Genomic DNA, 25046 nt, shown 5'->3' with positions numbered 1-25046 from the left:
GAGAGGAGCAAACGCAGGTGCGGATTTGTGCCTAAATCGTGTATTTGCATTGTGTGAGGAATGCAAAATGCCATTCCCGCGTAACTTACTTTGAAAAGCCGGCTGGCTAACCCGCTGGCGTTAACCCAGGCTTGTGGTGCTCACAGTACGTTTTAATTAAAAGGTAACAAAAATCTAAAGCTTCGCTTTTGCCGATAAGCTTCCAGGTGCCGGGGAAGGGGGCTGAAAGGCAAGTGGAACCTCGGCTCCCCAGCCCCTCGCATCCCAACCCCGTGTCCGCTGCAGGGGACACTGTGAGCAGTCGCCGGAGCTGCAGCCCCTGGTTTGCCCAAGAGCAGCAGGGGAGAGGGATGGCAAAGGGGGCTAAAAAAAGGAGGGGAGGTGCCTTACCCTGCACGACAAGGCAGCCTCCACTGCTTTAGGGCTGCATCCTCCATTCCCAGGCCAAACTGGGACAGAGTCTGCAGTTGTCTCCTCTCCCTGGGTTGGGATGCTGCTTCCGATACCCGTGTTTCCATCCTTCATTGCCTGTCCCTGCAGCCTGCCTGATCCTGCCTGTCTTTCCCCTCCGCAGGAGACCGGAGACAGCGGGTCTCTCAAAGTCGTGCACTTCGGGCTGGTCTGAGCGAGGGCAGGACCCCCTTCGCTGCCAAAGCAAAGAAGAGGGAACCTCACCGAGGTGTCGAAGTTCATGGAAAGTCCTTCAGAGAACTTCCAGCCGGCCCTGGATCCAACCACCAGCAGAAGAGGAAGCGCCAGGCATAGAAAAAGTGCTGCCCTTTTAGACCTCCGAATAGTTTCTGGGTTAGCATGAACCTGTCCATGCACAAACTGCCCTGTGTCTGCTTACGGAGGGCAATATCTATCTGGTGACATTTTCATCGTGTCATTCAAAGACATTGGAAAAGGGCATAAATGTGGATCCCCATTTACTATACAAAAGCAATGATGAAAAATCACCGGGGGGGGGGTCTTGGACGAATCCATAAACTTCTCAGGAGAAAGTCTGTAATTCTTTATGCATTATATATTTTAACAACCTTCACTGGGAAGCAGATTTGAATTTCCACTTAAGGCTCTGAGAACCATCCTATTGAGATACCAGCAGATAAAATCTTCACTCAGGATACCTCTGTGAAAGAGCAGCCTTTCACAGTCAGCAGCATTTTTCGAAGAATGCTCTCAATTTTCATATCTAGATATATCATCTTAGTTGAATAACCATTATTTTGCCTTGAAAAAAAGACGCGAAGCCTCTTAAACATCATTCCATTGGAGTCCAGATTTTAATCTGCCTCCTCTAACCATGAAGAGAAAATGCACTGAGAAGGTAACGTAACCTGTTTCAGCCCTCTAGTTTTCTTCTGACGGCAAAGAGAGGGGCGAGCATCGTCGCAGGTCTGTCTTCCCACCATTTGATCTGGCGCAGCATGTACCGGTGCGGATTTTTTGTACTCTACCATAGATGTGCCTGTGGGTTAAGCCTTAGCTTTTTTGGGAGCACCGGGTGGTTGCGAACCAAAGCTGGTGAGCTTCTGGAAATCGGTTTTGTACGACAAACAGACTTGTACCATGAACGGACTGAAAATAAAAGCACAATTAAAAAAAAAAAACAAACAACCAAACCAACAAGCCATTAGAAGTGTTTTATTAACAAAAATCTGTGTTTACCCAAATAAAATATTTGTGCTCACTGTCGGTAAGCCATTTTCCCCTACGAGCCAAAACCCTGCTGAATTCCTGCTGCACAACAGGCGATTTTGATCGCACCGCAAAAAAATTCCCAGCCCGTTTCGGCACTTTACCCGAATCGGCCCCTTTCTGTGAGCGTGTTCGAAGGAGGCTTTTTCCTTGTGGTTTGAAGGGAGCAGACCGGCTGCAACGCGTAGGTTTTTGTACGCTCAAGGGGGGAAAATTAATACAGAGAGCTTTGAAACGGAGCTGCGCGGAGCCGTGCCTTGTAATGGCTGCGCTTGGCACCGCGCGTGGAGGGGAGCGTGCCTCTAACGGCCTATAGGTTTACACGTCGTTTCTGAAACCCACGCGGTGCAACGATGGACCGTGGCGATCGGGCGCGTGTTCTGCGTACGACGCTGTGATGCGTTGCTCCACCGTACAGCTATTTTGCTGAATTGCAGCCATATTTCTGTCAGTACAAGTGATGGTCTATATGAGGGATTAATCTGACACCAGACAGTGATTCTTAATCCTTCAGTATATCATAATCTATTTACTTTGCATGCTAAGAGGATTTCAGCTTAAAAATATACAGGAAGTGATACTAGAAATGTACATAAGAGCCCCAGTGCTGTTTCCTAAAATCTCGATTTTTCATTAAAAAAAAAAAAAAAGATCCCCTCACGGCTTTCTTGGAAAAGTCCCGTCTGTCCTGAAACAAAAAGTGTTGAATAGGGGTTTAACTGGGACTGGGCATATGTTTTCCTTTAGGCTTCAGCCCTCTGACCGTTTTCACCCTCCTCTTTCCCCGCAGCTTTTCTGTGCCCAGCCACACCACACGAAGGAAGAGCTCTCCAGTGTAGCAGGTTCCTCGGCTGGGAGCTACACCGGCAGATTTTTATTGTCAAATTCAAAACAGGTTTGGAACCAATGCGGCACTTTTATGTGCCTTAATTGCTACCCAAAGTGCACGAGTTAGCAGTGACTGGCTAACGAAGAGGTCAGCACGGGGAAAACCGCAAACGTCCGGGTGCGGTGGCTCCTTATGTGGCTGTAATCAGTCGCCTGCTTTCTTCGCGCCCTGCCAGAAAGGCCGTGCGTGAAATAACCGTGATTGATAAGTCACTGCGGTGGGTACTTCTCCTGAAATTCATAGTGTTAGAATTTATAATTTTATAGTCACGTCGTTCATGCTCGGCTCTAACGCTTTGCGTCCCCGAAGCACGTCCTGCGCCCGCACGGGCGGTCGGCCACCCCAGCCAGCAGCGACCCTGCCCACCCCCTGCCCCCTCTGCACGGCCAGGTACCGCCAAGGGTGTTCAAATCACCACCCGCCACGACCCCCGGACACGTACAGAGGGGTTAAAAGCAAAGCTTTCCAGGAGGGGACTCTCCTCGGGGCAGATAACTCTGGCAACAGCAAATAGATCATACGCGATTTCAAGCCCGTGATGCACCAAGCATAAAAAGTATCAACAGCCCAAGCTGGGTGGTATTCTCCCCCCCTCTTCCCCTCTTTCACCCCCCAAGTCCTGGCCCGTGACTTACAGGCAGGAGAGCACCACGTGCCTTTGGAGCAGGCGTCCAGGTGTGGAGGCAGCTGCCGGCGCTGGGGCGAGAGGCAGGAGCTTCACGGGGGCTTGTGCCGGGTAACGCGGCGTCTCGGCACCACCGCACCCACCCCTGTGCCGCCGGCGCGCTCGGCGCGGCACCGCGATCCAGCTGCGAACGCCGTTTAAACAGAAATAATGCCAATAGTAGCCACGCACCCAGCAGCCTTCTTGCCGTGAGGCACCGAGTCACCCAGGCGGCTGTTTCACAACCGGGCTGCCCAAAAAAGCCCCATGATCCTGCCGGTGCCTGCTCCTGGAGCCGGGCACCAGGCAGCAGGGCCGCGGCGGCGTGCCGCCTTACCTGCCACAACTTGCGCTCGGGGCGGCAGCGGCTCTTCCAGCCTCAGGGGAGCCCACGGTGGGACAAGTTTGCTCCGCCACCCAAGCCCCTGTGTTGCTGCTGGCAAAATTGGGGGTGGGGGGTGGGGGGGGTGTGCTGCCCCCCCCCCCCAAACCTGGGCACGACCATCCCCAGCCCACGCTCACCCACCAACGGGCGCAAGTTGCATCTTGCCCATGCTGCTGGCACCAAGCCGTGGGCGGCAGAAGAGGACGAGGCCTGAGCACACTCGGCTTGCCGGCAGGCGATGTGCCGGTTAGTCACCGGCACCGTTTTTCCAGGGGATTTCTACCTGATATGAGAAAAAAAAAAAAGAGAAAAAAAAAAAAAGCCAAACGCAATCTTAGTTGTTTTCCAGCAAACGGGCTGTTCCCGCTCGAGTCGTGCTTGTCAACCTTCAAAGAAACTCCGGGGCTGGGAGAAATGGAACGAAAAAATAAAAAATGAAGCTGGGCGTTGAGGGCGAAGCCATTATTTGGTGTGATCTGGAACGGGTCTCCCCTGTGCCCGCACCGCCAGCCGGGCTCAGTGACTGGCCCTGCTGCCGCCCTGCAGGTCTGCACAAGCAGGACGGGAAAATGCCCAAATTGTGGTGTGGAGAATGCTGGAGAAGCCACGGGGCTGCAGCACTGGGTGCTGCTGGGTGCCCAAATCGGGAGCAGGGGGATTCCTCTGGGGGACGCAAGTACCCCTTGGAGTCCCAAACCCCGAAGCAGACCCCGGGCCCAGCTGCACTGTGGGGCGCTGGATGAAGAGGTTTAGGACCACATCCCCAAAACCAAAATTCAGGCTCCCCTCTTGGCTGTGTCTCTCAGCATTGATGATTTACTGAGTTATGATGAAAGACACGATTTTTAAGGAAGATGAAGTGTGCGTTAATTTTTGTTTAAAGAAGATGAAGCGGGGGGGGTGGGGGGTGTTATACACCTGCTGGCTCTTGCCGCTCAGGTGCTCACTAAATCTGGGAGGGCAACTTCGGTTCATTTTGCACCCAGCAGAGATTTAATTTTTTTTTACAGCCCCAAGAGGGCTGTGATAACTTTTTCCCTTTAAAAGAAGGGCTTGGGGATGCATAGGCTGGTGGCACCCGGACCCAGCATGCGTGGTCCTCCCTCAAAGCACTTGCACAGACACCCTTCGGTGTGGCGAGTGCCTTACTAGGGTTTGCAGAAGAGAACGATTATTTTATATGTATATTAAAAAATACTTAAATATATGCATATATATACACTGAAGGAGACAACAAGAAAAAGAACCGTTGAAAGAAAAAAAAAAACTGAAATCGACTGGGCTGCACCCGTCCCCTCCCATCTCTCCCTCCTGCACCGTGCGGGTGCTGGAGGCCATCGGCCACCCCCCCGCCTCGGGGCTGCGCCGTGGTCGTGACCCTGGAAGGATGCGCCGGGCTCGCGCGGTGGCACCTGGGGCTGACCCCCCGGTTTTCCCACTGCAGCCCATTTCCCCGCAGCCGCGGCAGCACGCTGCCGGTCCCCTTCGCACCCCACCGGCATGCTGGGGGTGGGGGCACAGGGGGGTGCAAACCCTCCCCAAAGCGGCCGCCCGGAGCACGCTGGTGCCTCGACACCTCTCGCCCCCCCCCCCCCCCCATGGTCCCCAGGGCTGCAGGGGTGCCTCGGGACAGCAGGGATGTGGGCACACGGCGCGGCCCCAGACCGCTGCAAGACCACAGGGAGGAGGATGGGAATTTGGGGATGTCCCCCCTCCACCAGTGCATCAATGGCCCAAGCAGGGTAGCGGTGGCCCCGGTGGCCTCCTCAGTCCCGGTCCTGTGGGAGCGGGAACGGCCCCAGCACCAGTGGGCACCCCCCGACTACTGCGGGGAAGGTCTGGGGAAAAAAAAAAAGAAACAAGAGGGGGGGATTGCCACGAGAAATAATTCATCCCCGGCCGGATCGCAGCGGCACCGGCTGAGGAGGGAAACGCCGGGAGCCAGGGCTGGAAGCGTGGGTGCCGAGCATCCCCCCTGCCCCCGCCCGCACGGCGGGGCGGAGGTCTGGCCGCGCGGCTGTACGTCCCCGCGGCCCTCGCACCCCGCCACCGCCCAGGCCTGCCCGTGGGTCCCGAGTTTGCGGGGCTGCCCCACCGGGTAGGTTTTTGCCCATCCCGCGGGCCCGGTCCGCACCGCGGTGCGGCAATACATCAGTAACCAATTAACAGCGTCAATTAACAGAAAAGCCGGTCCCCAGCCCACACCTGCAGAGGGGGTGATGGGCCCCCCTCCAGAGCACTTGCAAACTCATCACACCCCCCCCCCTGCTGGGACCCCCCCGGGAAGCATTTCCCAAAGCCTCGGCCGCCCAGGGACGCTTCCTGGGGAGGAGGAGGCAGAGGGGAGGAAGGACAGGACACCACCGCGTTGATTAGTTTGGATTTTATTGGGAGGGGAGGAAGGAGCGGGGTTTGCCTTACAGTTAAAGGGTAAGTGTGGGGTTACGGCATCAAAAAATCACACATACACGGTCCCTCTCCCGCTACGGGGTGAAGCTGCTGGGAAGACCCAGCCCGGGGCGGGCAAGGCAGCCGGGCGGCAGGGCTGCAGCCCGGACCCGCCGACACGCACCGGCCGACAGAAGGGGCTGAACAAAATAACCAAACAAAAAAAAGGCACCCCCAAAAAGCCGCGCACCCCTCCCCCAAACCCGCCACAGAGCTGCTTTCCCCTGCAACCCTCCCCCCAAAAAAGAAACCAAAACTTTTTTTTAACTGCTTTTTTTTTTTCCCAATTCTTTTTATTATGTTTTTAATTTTTTCCAAAAGTTCGGGGTTTTTGGTCTGCAGGTTGCGGATCAGCTGGGCAGCTCTTCCCTCCCCCTTTGCCTCCCCTCTGCGCACTCCCCGGGGCTGCCACCCCCCGGCCCCCTCCAGCCCCGAGCCGGCGCGGCTGAGCTCCTGCAGAGCCCTCGAGGACGGATGGCGGATGCAAAACAGGGAAAGATTCAGTTTTTGGGATGAAAAAAAAAAAAAAAAGGATTTGGTTTTTTTAAAGTTCTGTTCCGTGTTAGACCCTAGATAAATGCCAACCCAACAGCATCAACTAAAAATAATCATGGTCACTGGAACGGACCTAGTATTTACATCGATCCCGCCGCCCCCAGCAGCAAGAGGCTGTACAGGACCAGCAAGCCAGGGACTCCCGCCCCCGGGGGGGGTAAGGGTCCCCACATGAAGCTGGGGGGGCACTGGCAAGGGCAGGAGCCAGCCTGCGCCTCTGCCTGGAGGGCAGCAGGGGAGACGCTAGGCTTTTTGTTTTATTATTCTTTTTTTAAACTCCTCTTCTGTTGCGTTTAAAAAAATAACAATTATAATAAACCCACTGGAGGGGTGCAGGAAGCAAATAAATATCAGTCAGTAGAGAAGGGGGCAGCGGGACACCCCCCGGGGCATCGCCGCAGCTAAGGAAGAGGGGGGAGGAAAAGGACGAGGAAGAGCCGGAGCCAGAGTCCTGCCCAGGAGGCAGTGGGGAGACCCCGGGCAGGGGGTCCGTGGTGGCTGGGGGGGGTGGTGGTCGGCCCCTCACAAGACCTGGAAGCGCCAGGACGCCTGGTCCTTGTAGTCGAGGCAGTCAGGGGAGTTGAAGTTGAGCTTCCAGGAGGCAGCAGCGGCCGCAGCGGGCTCCTTGTAGTCCAGGCAGTCGGAGGAGTTGAAGGGCAGCCCAGTGCCGCCGTAACCCTGATGGTGGTGGTGATGGTGATGATGGTGGTGGTGGCCCGAGCTCTGGCTCAGCGGGTGGTGGTGGTGGTGGCCCGGCACCGAGGAGGGACCCATGGGGCTGAGCTGGTGGGGATGGTGGTGGGAGTGCATGGGCGCCAGGTAGGAGCTGCAATCCACGCCCCCGAAATAGGACGAGGAGGGTGGTGCAGGGTAACCCTGCCCGTACCCCCCGCCTTGGCCATAGGAGACGGGGTAGCTGGCGGAGGCGGCAGCGGCAGCGGGGCCGGCCCGTTGCATGCAGGACGCGGCGGCCGGCGGCAGGGGCTCGGGCACTGTCACCCCGGCCGGCGCGGCGCCAGGAGAGATGGAAGCCGGGCTCCAGATGGATGACGCCGGGGTGCTGAGAGATGCTGGGGCGCCTGCCGGAGCCGATGAGGCCGAGCTGGAGGAGGAGGAAGAGGCCGAGCTGGAGGCCGCCGCCGGCGGCGTGAACTGCCCGCTGCTCTCTGAACCCGAGCTCTCGCGAGCCGGCGAGGATTTCTTCTTGGCCAGACGGCTCTTGGCCCCACCGCCGCTCTGCTGCTGCTGCCGGCACTTGGCACGGCGGTTCTTGAACCAGACCTGGAGTGAGAAAATGGGGTGCAGGGGTTGAGCAGCGGGGCGAGGGGGGGGCAGCAGGGCGAGCGGGGTTGCCCAGAGAGCGCCCTGTTCACCTCACCACCCCTCCTCACCCTCGTAGCACCCAGCCAAACTCACCCCAGCACCAGTTCTCCCAGCACCCACACCCAGCCATTAGCACTGCACGCCCCCACACCCCGAAAAAAAACCTGTCCTGCCTGGCACTCGGGCCACCCTGCATCCCGTCCCAAGCAAGGATGCCCAGGGCCAGCGGCTGGGCTGTCCCAGCTTGTGCACATTCCCGGCACAAGGAGAAAATATCGTTTTAGGGGACTGATCCTGCACGGGGTGCTGTCTGCATATCCCACCCCGCTGGGCACCATCTTCTGGGGAGCAGTGCTGGAGGGAGCACCCCTGGGACACATCCAGGCAGTGGGGCTGCTACCACCCTGGGGCGGACAAAGGGGGCCAGGAAAATTTTAATAAAAACAGAACTCATAAAAAGGGATAAAAAAGAAAAATAAAAGCCCCCCCTTTGCCCGAATGCCCCGGCGGCTGGACAGACAAGTGGCTGGCAGCCCACACGCACCCCAGCCCCGACGAAACAGGGATGAGCGTGGCTGGAGACCCAGGTGCAGGCAGGGCTAGCCGAGCTGAGGTGCCCCCGCATCCCCCCAACCTGCAGCGGTGTGGGTCACCCCCCCACCCCTGCCCAGGTCCGGTACCTGGACTCGAGATTCGGGCAGGTTGATCTTCAGGGCAACCTCCTCCCGCATGAAGATGTCGGGGTAGCGGGTCTTGGCGAAGAGGGCCTCCAGCACGTCCAGCTGCGAGCGGGTGAAGGTGGTGCGCTCCCGCCGCTGCTTCCGTGGGGTGGCTGGGGGGCGAGCACCGCCACGCCGGTCACACCGGGTCCCCGTGCACCTCCCGCACCCCCCCCGGCACGGCGGGAGCCCCGACACCCCTGGAGCTGGGGCCTGCAAAGTGTCTCCCCCTCTCCCACCCTGAAGAGCGGGGGTGCTCCCCACACACCCCGGCCCCGCGGCAGCCGGACCCCGTCCTGCTGCGGGCAGGGCGAGCGGCACGGGGCCGGGGAGGGGTCTGGCCCGAGGGGGAGCAGTGGCGAGATTTCGTTGTATCGAAATAAATCTACCTTTTTTTTTTAAAAGCAGCTTTCTTTTCCTCATTAAAAATCCCCGCGGGAACGAAGGAGCCCCCGGGGATGGGGGGGGAAATTCAGCTGGAATCGGCGCTGTCCCCCCACCCCAGGCTGCAGGCGAAGGAGGACACCCACCCCACAGCCCACCCTAAACCCTGCGACCCCAACAGGCTCCCGCGAACCCTCGCAGAGGGAGCTTCCCCGGCCGCTGGCTCCCGGAGATGCGCCTGCCGGGGCGCGGGTGGGCGACGGCGGGGATGGGGAGGGGGCCGCGTCGCGGGGCACTCACCCGGGTACCCCACGGAGGGATGCAGCAGGTCCATGGCGGGGCCCGTCAGCCCCAGCCCGTTCATGCCGTAAGGGGGCTGTTTGAGGTAAGACATCATGCTAAAAGCCGGGCAGGTTTCCTCCAAAGTCCCGCGGAAAAAAAATATAAAACAATAAAAATAAATAAATCAAATGCGTGGGGTGGGGAGGGGAAAAAGGAAGGAAAAAAAAAAAAAAAGCCCCAGCAAAAAGAACCCCCGGAAAATAAAAAAAAAACACAACAAAAAACTCAACAAGAGGCAAAAAGCAAAATTAAGAGCCAGCAACAATTAAAAAACGGAGCACAAAATCGGCGTAAAAGGAGTTTTTTCGTTCCGTCCCGCCGTCACCGCCGCGAGGTCCTGGGGCGGCGGCAGGCACAGGGAGGCAAAAAACCCCAGAAACTTAAAAAAAAAAAAATTAAACCAACGACGAGGATCGGGAAGCAAAAAGACGGATTTCTTCCCCGGGCAGAGGCGAGGCCGGAGCGCCTGGGGAGAGAGGAGAGAGGCGGGTTAGGGCTCCGGCCGCCCCGAGTCCTGCCGAGGGGCGCCCCGGGGCTGCGGGCCCCGCGCGGGGCAGCGGGCGGCCTCGGGTGCTAAATGTGACTGTTGTTGTTGTTATTATTTTATTTTAAACGAAGGCGAGTTACGTGCAAGTGCCGAGAGGCAACGGCGCCCGGCGATGGGGAGAGATAAAGCAATTATTTAAAAAAGATAATTGGATTAGGAATCAAAAGGAGGTACCAGAGGAGGGAAGTATAATTAATTAAAAGTGAGCAGACGGGGACGTTTTAATTAGAAATGGATAAGAGTGAAAAAGGGGAGAGCGCAGGCACCCGAGCGGCCCGGGGCCGGGGGCTCGGCGGGGCCGGGGGGACAGACGGACGGGGAAGCAGCGCCGGGCGCGGCGGCACAGGACGGCAGATAAGCGCGGCGGGGAGGAAGGGGCGGAGAGACCCCGGGCAGCCCCGAGCCCCGGGGGCGGCCCCCACTGCCGGGGCCGGGACCCCCCCTCGCTCCCCGCCCCGGCGGCGTCGCGGGCATCCTGGCCGGGCCCGTGGGGCGACGGCGGCAGGTTTTAGGTGGGGGCAAGAGGCACCCCGCGGCGGCGCCGGGACTCAGCGTTGTGTAACTTTACCGGGGAGCGCGGCGGCGGGACCGTCCCGGGCGGCGAGAGCGGGGGGGAAAGTGGCAAATAAAGGGGAAAAACAGGAGAAAGAGGAAAACCCCGGGGCGGCCCCGGCCCGGCCGTGCCCGCCCCACGCACACGCACCCCGGGTGCCGGTGCCGCGGGCCCGCTCCGTCCCGCCGCCGCCCGCCCCGTCGGGGAGCGCGGTGCCCGCCGCCCCCGCCCGCCTCACCTGCGCGGCCACCTGCGGAGCGGCGGGGGCCGCGCGCAGGGCGGAGAGGGCGGGGGGCGCGGAGGGGGGCGGGCGGAGGGGGGGGGTGTCAGGCAGGTGAGCGGCGGTTTGGGGAGGGGGCCGGGGGCGAGGGGGGGCGATGCCCGGAGCCGAGCCGCGCACCCCTGGCTGGCCGGGGCGCCGCGCGTTACCTGCCGGCGGCCCGCGCTGTCGGGGCGATGGAGCCGCGGCCCTGGTGCGGATTGATCACCTACCCCCGGCCCTACCCTTGTATGTGCGCGCAAAGCGGCTGCGTAACCAGCCCGGCGCCAATCCCCGGCCGCGCCCCGCCTGACTGACAGCCGCCCGGGCAATGGCAGCGCAGGGCGACGGCTCCCTCCGCGGCCCCCCCCGCCCCCCGCCCCGCGCCGCTCCGCGCCGCTCCGCGCTCCCCCGCGCACCCGCCGCCGACGCGCCCGGCCCGGCCCCGGCAGCGCGGAGAGCTTGGCCGGCGGAGTAAGGGGGTGGAGGGGGCGGGTGGGCGCGCAGGGCCCCGCGCAACCTGCGCGGAGGGGATGGGTGGGAATCGTGAGGAAAGTTGTGCGGCGGAGGGAGGGGGGTGAAGGAGGGGGAGGCCGCTCCGCGCCCGCGCAGCTCTGCCCCCTCCCCCGGGCAGCTCCCCTGCGCCGCTGCGCGCCCGCGCCGTCCGAGCGGACCACGGAAAAGTTTCGGCCGCCGCCTGCGCCGGCGCGGAGGGCGCTGCTGGGAGGGTGGGGGGCGGAGGGCAGTGGGTCCCGGCCCCCCCGGCGCCGGGGGCTCGTCCAAACTTTGTGCTTTACAATCATAATTAAAGAGCAGCGGCCGCACCTTTCCCCGTGTGTCCTGAGTTCAGGGGCTGCTCCGCGCCGCGGGGGGCGAGCGGCCGGGGGCGGCCCGGGGAGGGAGGGGGGACACACGCTGGGACCGGCCCCTCCGCGCCGCTCCGCGCAGCCCGGCTCGTTGCCCGCGGCGGAAGCGGCGTGGGGCCGGCGCGGAGCGGTCCCGGGGCCGTACCCAGGGCCGCGGTGCGCGGCTTTTGTTGGTCTCCCCAAATCGGCTCCCTCTCCTCGCAGCCGGGGCTGAAAGCGAGCTGATGTGCGGGGCCGCTGCCCCCGCAGTGCGGCCCCCCCCCATTTAATTGATCTTTTTTTTTTTCCTTCTTTCCCCTCTTTCTCCCGGGCGGGGGGCAGAGGGAAAAGGAGCGTCACCGGCCCCTCCGCTCCCCACCGCAGTCCGCGGCGCGGGCGCTGCTCCCCGCAACAAAGGCGCCCGCAGCCCGTTCACGAAAAGCAGAGGGAGGAGGAGGAGGAGGGAAGAGGAAGGCTGGGGTGGGGGGCAGTTCCTTCTGGCCCCCCACCCCCGTTTTGCCCCGGTCCCGCCGGGGCAGTTGCCGGGCCCGGCTGCGCTCCCGTCGCTTCGCCCCGGTCCTGGCGGGCAGCAGCCGCCCCCCCCTCCCCCAGCCCCACACACCGCCCCCCCTCCCCGGGAGGTATCTGCGCCCCCTCACAACCCCCCCGCAACCACCGCGGGACGCACACACAGACACAGAGACACAGATTTTTCCCGCAACCCGGGGGCCGAGTTAACTTTTTCCGCGTTAAAAGACAGACCGGCCCCGGCCCCCCGGGACGGGGGGGGGAGGGAGGGATGCCCCCCCACCCCCCGCGGCCGCCCCTCGCCCCCCGGGGCTCAGCAGTTCCCCTCCCGAGCCTCCGCTGCCCTCCGGGGCCGCGGAGCCCTCGGAGCGTGCCTCTCCGCCGTATTCCCAGCCCCCGTACTTTTCGGCGAGGGCGGAGGGGCGCGGCGGAGCCCGCCGCCCCTGCCCTCCCGCCGGCGGGGCGCCCCGCGCATCCTCCCCCAAGTCGGAGGGGGCCAAACCCGCCGGCGAGCCGCGGGGCAGCCCCGCGCCGGGCCGGGCGCTTCCCCTTTCCACGGGGGCGTCTATTTTTTTGGTGGGAGCAGACGGGCGCGGCCGCGAGCGGGTGCCGGTTGCACTCGGCGGTAGGGGGGAGTCCCTCCCCGGGACGGCAGCCGCGTCCCCGCGGGGTTCGGGCTCCCTCCGGCCCCGCCGCCCGCTCAGCGCTCCGCGGGCGCGCCCCTTGCGCGGCCAAAGCCGGCGCGGCCCCCCCGCCGGCGGCATCGGCCCCGCGGGGAAAAGTTTCACCTCCCCCTCCCCGAGGTGCATTTTATTAGAAACAAACGAAAAACTTTTCCCTGCGGCGGGTTTCGTTGCGCGGGGGAAGCGGCGGTGGAGCCGCGTCCCCCCGCGGGATCGGGCCCTTCCCGGCTCCCGGGCCCCCCCGGCCGGCAGTTTCCCAGGTAAAGAGGAAAGCGGCAGTGACGGTAAGAAAGATTCGGCTTTTATTGAAAATCTTATATATGACTCGGTATTGTAATAAATAAACGAGACGAGTTCCATGAAGGGACAATGCGGGCGCGGGACACGCGTGGGGGCACACGGACGGGGCGGGGTGGCGGGGCGCGCAGGGGGACGCGGCCCGGGCGCAATAAATAACGTGGAGCGGCAGCGCGGCCCGGGGACGCGGGGGGACACGGGTGGGAAGCGCCGCGCTGACCCGGGCCGCCCCACTCGCAGCCGCTCCGCGGGCTTTGCGCTAACCCTGGGGGAGAACCCCCCCCGCCCCCCGAGTGCACCAGCTCAGCTCTGCTCCCGGGGACACGTAGAATTGCCGAAATAAAACACCGGTAAATACAGCACGTTTTTAATAATAACTGGGGTGGGTCTGACCTAACTATAAAATGTAGGTAGCTTGTCGAGTATTACATATGGCAGGACTAGATGAAACCGTTCCCAATGATTTTTTAAATTTTTTTTTCCTATATCCCCCTCTCTAATCCTATTACGACAAAAACGTATTTATTTCAAAACTCAGCCCTCCTCCAGCCACAGAAACCCGCACAGTCTTTATTCCTCCTGCTCCGCCCGCGCCCCCGGTATCGCCCGCACCCCCGGGGTCTCGGCGCTTTTGCTGCAAACCCTTTCGGCAGGAGGATTGAGCCCACGAGGGAAAACCATGGTACAACGCGAGTTCGTCCGAATGGAGACAAAAAAAAAAAAACCCAAACCAACGGAGTGGGGCCCGGCGCAGCCTAGATCTGGCCTAAGAAAATGGAAAAAAGTTTAAATTTTTTTTTTTTCGTTTCCAAAACATTTTTTTTTCTTTCTTCCCCCCAGTCTCGTGTCGGCGTTTTTAAAAACGTAAGAAAGAGCCGCGCTGCGATTTCGCCACCGCTGCGGGAAGGCCGCTCACTGGAGGACGCATTTCTCTTCCTTCTTGGCCATCTTGCCTTTGTTTTGCTCCAGGGTCCTCTCCAAATGCTCGTCCTCTTCCTCGGCCCTGCGGAGAGAGACGGCGGGAGGCGCGGTGAGGGGCTGCGCGGGTTGCGCGCCCACCCCGCTCACCTCTGCGGCCGCGCCGAGCTTCCCCCACGGCCGCGGCGCCCGCGGACTTGGCCCAAACTTTCCGTGGGGGCCGTGGTGGCTCGGCGGGGACACCCGCCCGCCCCCTCGCCCGACTCACTGCTTCTCCTGGGCATCCAGGTCCCTGACCAGCGCGTCCCGCTTGTTAACGAGAATAACGAGTTCGTCCAGCAGAAGCTGCTCTCGCCTCTTCTGCGCCTCGGTCTTCTGCCAGTCTGCGGGAGAGAGGCGAAACAAAAACACCGCTCAGGCCCCGCCGCCGGCGGCACCCACGGCCGCTGCGCCGGGCAGCCCGGCCCGGCCCGACACGGCGCGGCCGGTCCCGTCCCGGCGCGGAGCGCTGCCGCTCTCCCCGCGGGAGGCGCGGCGGGACAAGCGGCCCGCCGGCCTCTTTTCTCCCTGGCCAGCGGGCTCGGGGGGAGCTCAGCAGCGACTTTGGGGTCGTTTCGGGGTTGTTTTGTTTGTTTGTTTGGTTGGTTGGTTTAAGGTTTTTTTCCACGCCTGCCTCCCCGTCGGGCCCGGACATTTACCGAGCTTTGCCCTCACAGGGGAGCCGGTCTCCGGGCCGCCCGGCCGCTTCTCGCTGGCTCTGGGCAGCCGGAGGCGTCTCACGCTGGGCACCATATGCTCCGCGGTAACTTTAAAAGCAGGTACCAGCTAATTAGCATCTTCCCCTTTGAAGCAGAAACGCACTCGCCCCGCAGTACCGCCGGGCCCGGCCGCCCGCCTCGCCCGGAGGGGTTTTCCTGCGGGCCGCCCCCGGCCGCCAGCCAGGCCGGCCGGGCCGGGCGCTGTCAGTCAGGCCGGGCCCTCCCCGCCTCCCTCATTAAGAAGGTAAACAATGAAAAGCGGGAGCAGTCGATGAGGAGGGAGATAGCAGGACAAATGAGGAGCGGGAGGGAAAGGGGACACCGGCTCCAAAAAAAAAAAAAAAAACCCCAAAACCAAAACCCCACAACAAACCACCGGGAGAAGCCATCGCCACCGGCCCGGCGGTCTCCTCCTCCTCCTCCTCCTCCTCTTCCTCCCCCCCGGCCGCGCTTCCCGCAGGCGAAGGGGAGCGGGTCCGGCCTTTTGGCGCGCTGCCCCTCGCCCCGGGCGGCCAGGCCGGAGCCCGGCGGCCGGTGCCCATTCAGACACCGCTCCCCCCGTCTCCATGCGAATCCTCGCAGGCCCCGCAAGAATGCGGTGGTTCAACTCCCCCTGACCCCCCTCCAAAGCCGAGTTTATTCAAGACGGCAAACCGCTCAGAAGCTTTATGGAAGCAAGCGGTGCTAGAGGGAACTCAGCCTTGTATTTACAAATTAAAAATCAGATGCACCACCACTGCCATACAGGCTGGAAGAGCGGCAGAAGGGCAGGAATGCGGAACCGCTTTTATCGCGCCCTCGCCTTCTGCCTGGGCCCACGAGAGACTCGCGGGTCTGCACACACGCACGGAGGGAAAACCCACGCCGACACGTGTGCGCAGCCATGCTTGGGAGAGGCGAACATGCACGGCGGCGTCTCGCGAGCGGGGAGGGATTCGGTGTGGCGGCACCTGAGCCCTTCCCGGAGCACCGGCCTGGCAGGGCACTGCCCAAATGTCCCAGGAGCTTTTCTTTTTCTTTTTCTCCTTCTCTTCCTTTCTCTCTTTCTCCTGCTTTCTCTTTTTTGAAGTGTGCTGCTTCCCCTCCACCGCTGTTAAGGAAATAATTTTCCAGGTGGATGCGGAACTGAAGCTACCAGCTAAAATCATCGGTAATCCAAGCCATTTCTCCTGCGACAAAGCTGCTTTAATTTGGGGAGCAGCCTTTTAGGTGCTAATTTTCAAGGCGGTCTCTCAATTTCCACCGCTGCTTGCCCTTTTGCTCCTTTTGGGGAAGGCTCCTTCAGTTTCACCCGTTTAAAAAACACACCCCACTGCACCTCTGCAACCCTGAGCCGCCCAAAACCTGAAGGTTTTACCCACGCAAATAAAGCCCCCGTGTGTGCAATGCAAACCCGTCTTACGAAGGGCAACCACAGGGAGCCGGGCAGAAAAAGAGGAGAGAGACACAGCAGAGAACTTCACGGCTGTTTGCTCCCCCCAGACGTGGTCCTCAACTTTCAGGCTAACTTTCTGGCTGATAACCGTGCCGCGACACGGGCTCCAGCCGCATGTGGGCACGTGAAGCTCCAGCTGAAAAGGGACCCAAAAAAACCCCATCTCTACCCGGACTCGATTTAATTATTTTGCAATTTTGACGGTTTTCACTTAGTTGAAAATCTTTTATTTGTAAAGCTTTTTTTTTGTTTTTCCCTTCACCCCCTAATTCTCCAGTTTCAGCAGCAATTTCAGCTTTCGAAAGAGCAAACATCAGTCAAAATGTTTCAGTACAGGTTACACTGACTCCTTCACTGCTATTTTTCCTCTGTTAAGTCCCTTTCTAAGAGCTACGGTTTTTGTTGCCCCATCTCGTATCCCTGTGGCGTAAATAACGTCATATCAGGACCTAATGGAACAAAACTGGTTTTGGGTGGGTTTATTTTGTTTGGTTGTTTCTGCTTTTGGTTAGTGTTTGAAATACGCCATGTGAAAACTTGCTGACAGAAATATTCCCTTGCATTTTTATTTTGTTTCCTAGAAAAGGAGCCTGAATTTCTGTCGTCTCCCCTCACACCACACTCCCCCCGCCCCAAAATAAATACACTCAAGTAGCAATTGGTTAAAAGAGGAACCGGCACAAAGCATTTAAATAACATTTCATATGCAATTACATTGCAATTTTCTTTTATCCAACAAAATACTGCCGGGCAGCAGTTTCGGGAAGCATCCCTATGTTTAAAAAAGCAACTATGTTCAAGTTTGATTCCTACCTGTTGTGCCTTTTAAGCCAGGATTACCTATAACACCTGTCACATATAGTTACCCAGGCTGACTGCAGCTCTGGGAAGCTACAATATGGGCTGCGATTAATTTGAAGATTTCAGAATAATACTGTTATAAAAGCTACACTCCGGACAAAAATAGGATTAAGCTCTGAGGCTGTATATGAGCTAAAAGTGTTGAAAGCTAAAGCCCCCGTGCCACTGCTCACAACGGGCAGTTTAAAACGACAGAGTTTGCTAAATTCACGTTAAAGTAGAAATGTTTTCAATTATTCATCTTCATTGACTTCATATTGTCTTTTTTTTTTTCTCCCACTGCTTAAACTGATAATTACTTTGAGCAAACAGGCAGCCGGTTCCCATAGAAAAGCTTTAATAGAAATGGTCGAAAGTTCTCGTAGTAAAACCTTCAACCTCACCACTATAATAAATAAGCCCGGCACTTTGATGAAAATTAACACTAGTTTTGTAAAGAGCACATTGGGGGATTGCAGTCAGGTCTTATCTTTAGTTCCAGTCAACTAGCAATCCTGAAAGAGTTTGCATCATCATCAGAGCAGGCCATTTGATAGGATTCTGCTGCTGAACCTAATCAATCTATGGAATACTGTGGCTGTGCGGTGTAACAAAGCTAAAATAGATTTACAAATGGGGTTTTAGAGGATAAGCTCCTCCACAGGATTACATATTGATTTTAAATATAAAAAGCTTATCATATAAACCATAACTACAAAAATAGTGAACCTATGCATAAATCCTTTTAGAAGAGCAGGCACTTCAAACTATAAGCCAAGAATAAATCAAGATGTACAAAATCCGAAAGAAGATCCATTTCTTGGGCAGAAAATGAACACACCACCCCAAGGTGTGCAAAAATGAACTTATCTTTTCTAAGGAGGCATTAAATCTCGAATGAAAAAAAAAAAAAAAAGGAAGGAGCGAGAGGAAAGGTAGCTGAAAGTGAGGCATCCCGGCACTCGGACGCGGACGCGGTAAAAATCAGGCTCTGAAATGCAGCGCCTTGTTCAGAGGCACCGGCCGGCTCCCAGACAGACAGCCGAAATGCCTTCCCACGTGCGCAGGTTAAGACAAACGCAGTAAGCTATACTTTCTTTGGCCTGTTAGGCAAGGATTTTGGGCCTTTCTCGGTCGGAGCAGTCTCGGCAGTGGGAAGGAGAGGAACACTTTCTAGCTGGAGGAAGGCAGCGCGTTAACTCTCTCTTTCTTATCTCTACGGCTAGACTTGGGGGGAGGAAAAGAAAAAAAAAAAGTATGCCTTTTTTTACCACCCTCCGTCATTCATGTGTTCCGCGTGAAGTGCCGTAACACTCCAAAGGGCTATTCAGCTGCGTACGCCTCCATTTTAGCGGTTGGCTAAGAGGACACTGTCTCCACATCACTGAACATCGTAACGGTCAGCACCTCCAGACGCCAGCGCTGCCCACACGCTGCCTGCGCAGGCAGGGCAGGCCGGCCGCCAATAACCGCCTTTATCTGCGATCAGCAGGCTGCTACCTTTTGCGAGGCGCTCTCTTTTTTATTTTTTTTTCTTTCCCCTGTCATCAACTAGCTAAGTAAATTGGTTGATAGATTTTTAAACAGCACAGTCACGCGTGGAAGAGTCAGAGCAATTTACCAAAACAGTAATTATCACCTCTCAAAGACTTTTCTTTTTTTTTTTTTTTAAAGTTCCAGTTCGGGTTGGTGCGTTCTGCCTTTCTTTTAGACAAACAAACCGGTCCCTTCCTGTTTTTTTTATATATATATATATATATATATATATATATATAATTTCCACACCCCACCCCACCCCCGATCATATATTTCAGGTTTGGAATTTGTGCCGGTAAAAGTGAGATCTGTCTTTTCAACTCTTTCACAGAACCCAAGCGCTTGTTAGCAATCGTCTAAATGGCCTCAGAGCAGACAAGTGCCAGACTGTTCGGGGAGCCCATGCTTCGTCAGGGAAATCATATTATAAATGGTGTGATTTTACCGGTGTTTCCCAAAAAGTGCTTCTTTGCACCCCAGCATACGCTGGGCACAGAAAGCGATACAGCGCTGACGTGCACATCGAGATGTGAGGTGTCACAATCATGTATTTTGAATTTTCGCAGGCATTTTCTTGGGACAGTTTCTCCTTTGATCTGTTTTTGTTTAAGGTAAAAGCAGATAGCTGCTAAAAGTTCTAGCAGACTAATAAAGTTATTGAGGGTTAAAATGCTAAATGCAGACTTCATTGTATAAACACACACACCCCAAAACAGCCAAAATTCTCCAGCACTTATGTTTTCTCCCTTAACCCCCTTAACCCCTGTTTACCATATCACTAGTAGCACAAAAAAAAAAAAAAAAAAAAGAGAACTTTCCTGGGTTTCATCATCCCTCTCTGAACTTACAAAAAGAAATTCTAAAAGGACAGATTTTTGTACAAGTCAATGTGTGAATGGCATAGGCTGCTAGACATTCAAAGGCTGTTGCTAGGACGTTCCAAGACAGTAAAACATCTAAGAAGCAATTAAACATTGAAATTTTGGATTTAAATCTCTCAGCTCCTCTCTGGTTTTAGAGTATTTTATGTTTTAAATATTTCATTACTATGATTCCCAGTTAATCTGGCTTGTCTCTGCAGAAAGCAATGTATATACTTATGACTCAAGTTTATCCAAGAATATAGTGAATGTAGTCTTATGCAAAAAATATAACCACAGATGGAGAGATATGAAAAAGCTACCTGAAACCTGCTGCTTTTTTCCTACAAACTTATGCTCTCAGTGAAGTCTCCAAACTAATTAGAATTGATTTATTATGGATCAGGTACCTTATCAGGTGAAGAAAGAAATTACCATGGACAGTCAAAGGGTTGAGAGGTCAATACAGAATAGCAAAATCAATTTGCATTGATTAGACAAAAGGTCCATTTTACAGAGCCCAAAGGATTAACTTTTAAGCAAACATCTTTGAACTCTAAGACAGCATTTGTGACTGAGAGGTATAAGCGGTGCAGCATTAGAAAACACTTCAGATATTTAAATAAGAAAATAATGCAAGCAATGGTTTAAGCTATCTGGATGTTTATTTTTTATTATGAATCATCCCCAGGATTATTGTACAATTCACTTGAAAGCCCTATGCAAAGGATGCAATTGTTTCATTTATCCCGTGTGTCAATCTTCCCATGAGTTTTCATTCAGGTAAGGTGACTAAACTTGGGAGAGTTGCAGAGAAGGGAGAAAATCTGTGCAAAGGATCACACTAATCCTGGTGTTGCTTGCGATGAAATATTTACTTGGCAAACCCTAGTGTTTTACCACCAAAACTGATGAGACCTTTTTTCCCCCAGTGAGATACTATTGTAAAACAGATCTGAAACATGAAAAAAGGAAGGAGGCTCCCTTCTGGGGGTCACCTTTTCCATTTTCTGTGGCACCGAAAGCAGCGCGATGCTGCAGGAAAGCCAGGAGAGCATTACTGTAACAAAAAACGAACAACCCCAGACAAATATTCTTTACCTCCTCATCACTTTGTTTTCAAAGTTTCTTCCAAGGAGACCATATTCTTTGTCCCATGTCTTGGGACCTTTTTTTTTCCCCCCTGCTTAAGGAAACTTGAGAATGGGATCGTGGACCCAGTGTATTTGCTGTGTGTTATCACTGGAAATGATGTAAATATCACCGTTAATTCTTAACTGGGCTTCAGAAAAGCCTCCGTGTTTGGTACTTTCAGGTAGCCACCTTTGGCACAAGCATTTTCCTCCCCTCGGTACCCAGCATTGCTCTTACCTTCAATAGCAAGCATTGCTCTTAGCTCCCGGTTCAGCAGCTCGTAGCGCCTTTCAAGATCGTGTTCTTTTTCCCTAGGCAAGTTGCAAAAGTTCATCAATATGTTAATTACTAAATCATTAAACACTTAAAAGAACCTTTAACTTACATTGATTTTGGGACTCGTAACTGACTTTTCTCTTTAACTTTAAGCTACTCCAAACAAATGATACACAAACTTAAAACCTTGCTCAGGTGGCATATTCAGTAACAGGGCCTTTCCATTTTCTATAATGTCGGCTTTAATTCTGCCAGTTTAACTCTATTGTGCTACAGGACGTAATTATTTCATATTCATCCTTGGAGCAGCTCTTGTGGAATGTCCTAAGTATAAAACATTCCCCTGGATCTAAGGAACAAATTCCAGCATCAGCCTATTCACCAAGATAATATGACACTGGAAGTATTATCCTATATACATTCTGCCCTAATGAATAATGAAAATTAGACATGGGATTAAAAAGCTTAGTATTTTGAAGGCAGAATCTTCTGTCAAGTTCAGACACGGCAGGAAATTCGTGAACACAGGCTCTTCCCAGGGAAGTTTGCAGGCATCTACACTAGGTGGCATTACTGAAAGAAATATCATCAAACCGAAAGATGCTGGAAAAGAAGTGCTGAGGGCAGAACGCCTCTAAAAACGAGCAGCATCTTCTCCCTTCCTCACTGGTGCTAGTGAAAAAAGTTTATTTGTCCTTACTTTTGCACCATCGGTGGTAATATTGCACTGTGACTGATTCACTAACATCCTTTCAGCAGGGGTGCTGCTGAACTGGCGATGGGATTGAGGATTTCTACGAAGCAGGTAGCTCTCTCTCCGAATAGTCTTCACCTGCCACATCTGAGGCACAATCCAAACCTATTTGCGCATTTCTAAAATGTAAATTTTATTCTACTGTTGGGCCGTTGAAAACCTAACTGTGCTTAGGTTTTTTTTTAATTTTTTTTTTTTTCCCCCACAGCTCTGGCTAATCTCGTGTCATTGCACAATTCTCATTTTCAAGTCTCAAATATGAGAAAAACAAGTTACTCGACATGTTCCACAAATTATCCATGCTGCTCACTTTTAAGGGAACATTTTTGAAGTCTAATGGGAAGAAAACAAGAAGTTTTGCATCTATCCGCAGGGTAAATATTCCAATAAAGCATCCTTTTGTCAATACATGTATCCATCCGTACTTACAGAAGAGAGAGCTGGTTCATTCGTCTTATTAAGGCATTCTTCTTATTAACCAGCATGAACCATTCCTGCATCATAGCTTCTTCTTCTTCGGTGTTTCTTCCTGCAATCGAAAGAATTTCATCACTTACGTGGCATTTCATGAATTGAGCTGCATATCTCAATTCAGGTTTTGGAGTATCAGTCCCCAATATCATTGAGCATTACAAGGCATACTCTCAAATGGTAAAAATATCATATGTCTGCAAGTCCTGCAGCCCAGTGCTGCCTGCTCCATAAAGAAATCTTTGAAAGCAGACACCATTCGGCATACATTTTAGTGTTCTTTACTGCGCTGATACCCCGAACTCCTAAAAAGTACTGTATCTTTTAAATTCTTCTGAGAGAACTACATTGTTGCTATGTTTCCAATGAAAAGAAAAAACAAAAAAAAAAACCCCAAACGCGTTGCTAAAAGCTGTTTGGTCATCACAGGCCTCCAAACACAAAAACAACCCCTGTGGGCAAGATCCACTCCACCCATGCAAAACCCAGCGCAGTCGGGATAATGTGGTAGGGATCAAAGTAGCTGCAGAGGAGATGGAAACCCTGAACCCTTGGCCAAGGCGTGGGCACCTGCTCAGCTTCTCTGGCCACTCTTCCAGACAATGAGCTGCAAAGAGCTGCTCCTCTCCTCACCTGCAATCAAAGGGAGCATCTGCGCAAATACAAATGGTTTTGAGGTCCAGGTGCCTAAGGGTCCCCAGTGTGTGTGTGTGCATGGACGAGCATCCCTAGTCAGGACCCTCCATAGCCTACCTGCAGGCAGTGCTATGCTCTACCAGCCTCTGTAAGACTCTGTGTTACCACCTCTGCACCACAGGGTCCTGTTGGGGAAAGGGAGACGAGCGCCCGGAAGGCTCCTGTCTGTCCTTTCCACCTAGCAGGGTCGCTTAGCCAAATTTCACTCTCTCCGAGCTGGGGGACTAGCAGAAACCTCATCACAGTCCTTTGTGAAGAGGACTGCACCTCTGTAGTGACCTGCTAGTCTCATCGCTCAAGTTGAGCTGAGGAGCAAAGACTATCTAGTCCTCACTGAATTATGAAACTCACACATTTCTTACGGTTACAATTATTCTGGGAGGTTACAATTAATCTGAGAAGAAACCTGGAAGAGTGGCAAAGGAGCACAGGCTGGGACTTCTGAGTAACTTCTCCCAGCTTCAACACCGCTTCACCGGGAGACCGTGGGCAGATCTCTGCATTTAAGCACCCTGTGCGTAATATGGGGATAATTACCCGTACTGATCTTGCAAGGGTGCTAAAAGTTAATTCTTTGATGTTTGTACAGGGTTTTGAAACCTCTGATGCAAGATGTTGTACGCTCGGGGAAGCTATCTTATTAACTTAAACGATAGGATCCCTAGTTGCAGAGAAGCAATTTCCAGCAGCAGAAGCTGGAAAGACACCAGAAAAAATATTGTTTTGCTCTAAAAGGCGGCTTTCAATTTCTGGATGGGAGTGTTTGAAATGCTTGCACATACGTGCCTGGCACGTGCACGTTCACACTTCAATACCACGGTAGTGTGCAAGCCCAGATCTGCATGGAGAACCACCTCCTCACCCAGCTGTGACCCTGCTGCGTGCAAGGGAAGGTCACTGGCCTTCTCCAAACTGTTTGATTCCTCCGGCTGTGGCCTGTGGGCTTGTTGCATCCACACAAGGGAAAGAAAAAGGAGATGAACAGGGAAGTGGGTCAGCTTGGGGTGGAGCTGGTGGGCCCACACAGTAAGAAAAGGTTACACCATTTGGCATGCTCTTCTTTCTGATGTGAGACATCCTCCCATATCCACCCTGGGAAGCTCCTGGTTGACCTAACTGTTCTTTGGAAGGGTGCTTTTAGGGTAAACGATTTGCTAGCAGCAAGACATGAAGCACAAAGCAACCTAAAATGAAGATGACCCTGCAGCCCTTTTCCAAGCAGAAGAGGAGGGTCCAGCTCCTGGACGATAGAGTGATGAAGGAAGAAATTTGTCACATAGAAATGCTCTCCCCCAAGACCTCCACTTCTGGTTTTGTGCAGAAATATTACACCACACATTTACAATCATATTCAGCAGTTCAGCACTCCCCCAAAAAGGATTAAAACTTACAGGTATACTTTGCCGTTAAGTTACAGATCAAAGGTGTTGCTGTATTGGTCCATCTAACAGGGTCTGCTTTCAGAAGTAGATGACAATCAATACTAGCAACCTTTTGTTGAAATGCACCAAGTAGCTGAAATTTATTTGAGGGGAGAGGGCAAGAAAAAGGGGATAGATTGCTTTTTTTATCCTTGTGGAATGACCAGTCTATTCCGTGACGCATGAGATTGCCACACGGCTGGTGAAAAAAGTTCTCACAACCAGACACAGGTAGCTACAGTAACATTTTAATCAATTGATGACACTAAATTTGTTGGTTTTGGGGTGGTCTGGGATCTCTGGCTAAAAGATGCCATTATAAATGCAAGCTCTTGCTGCATTTTATTTTGCTAACCTTGAAAAAGAAATGGGAGACAGAAATGTTTCAAAAGAGTTTGACTCGATGGCAGATCTGAACTTAAACTTCATGCCATGCAGTATCAGGGCAAGAATGTAAACTTAAGGTATAAACCTAACTTAAGATATCAACTTCTTTCTATTCATGTTATTTATAATTTCTATTTATTCCTTCTAAATCAAGTTTGTTGCAACATGTAACAAGAAAAGATCGAGGTAAAGCTTAGAGCTGTCGAATCAGATCTGAACAGGTGCCTGTTTTGATATTTCCATGCTGAAATAATGGAAAAGCGCACACAATATCCATAGAATAGGTTGGTTTAAAAGTGAGTTAACAAAGTCTTGATTGTTTTTACAGAATTTTTAATCTGTTTTTGTATTCGCTTTGGACCCATGTGATGCCCTGACACCGGTCATGTGATATCGGCTGCGATAGGCACAAATCCCCGGGCAGGAACAAAAGAAGAA

At 54.6% G+C, this 25046-nt stretch overlaps 3 protein-coding genes across 3 annotated transcripts in view; 1 reads left to right on the top strand and 2 right to left on the bottom strand.

Moving 5' to 3' along the window:
* The window catches only part of WDPCP (WD repeat containing planar cell polarity effector), a gene marked incomplete at its 3' end in the record, with an annotated part of 107590 nt that extends 106965 nt beyond the window's left edge, over positions 1-625 (top strand). Inside the window, exon 16 of the mRNA XM_081998064.1 lies at positions 575-625. Coding sequence (XP_081854190.1) covers positions 575-625 — 51 coding nt within the window. The remainder of the gene's footprint in view (positions 1-574) is intronic.
* Positions 626-7164: 6539 nt separating this feature from the next.
* OTX1 (orthodenticle homeobox 1) lies at positions 7165-10577 on the bottom strand (the record flags this gene model as incomplete). The annotated part of the gene is made up of 3 exons (XM_081997521.1): positions 9369-10577; positions 8646-8797; positions 7165-7923 (listed from the first exon to the last, which is right to left on the bottom strand). The coding sequence occupies exons 1-3, from the start codon at positions 9463-9465 to the stop codon at positions 7165-7167; spliced, it is 1008 nt and encodes a 335-aa protein (XP_081853647.1). The 5' UTR covers positions 9466-10577.
* A 2548-nt stretch (positions 10578-13125) lies between these two features.
* The window catches only part of EHBP1 (EH domain binding protein 1), a gene marked incomplete at its 5' end in the record, with an annotated part of 230829 nt that continues 218908 nt past the window's right edge, over positions 13126-25046 (bottom strand). Inside the window, 4 exons of the mRNA XM_081998215.1 lie at positions 13126-14125; positions 14309-14423; positions 20841-20914; positions 22063-22162. Coding sequence (XP_081854341.1) covers positions 14035-14125; positions 14309-14423; positions 20841-20914; positions 22063-22162 — 380 coding nt within the window. The 3' untranslated portion in view covers positions 13126-14034. The remainder of the gene's footprint in view (positions 14126-14308; positions 14424-20840; positions 20915-22062; positions 22163-25046) is intronic.

This window comes from Phaethon aethereus (genome assembly GCF_964289735.1).
Source record: "Phaethon aethereus genome assembly, chromosome: 3".
NCBI lineage: Eukaryota > Metazoa > Chordata > Aves > Phaethontiformes > Phaethontidae > Phaethon > Phaethon aethereus.
The sequence above is the reverse complement of the archived record's forward strand: the minus strand, read 5'-3'. Positions and strand labels throughout refer to the sequence as shown.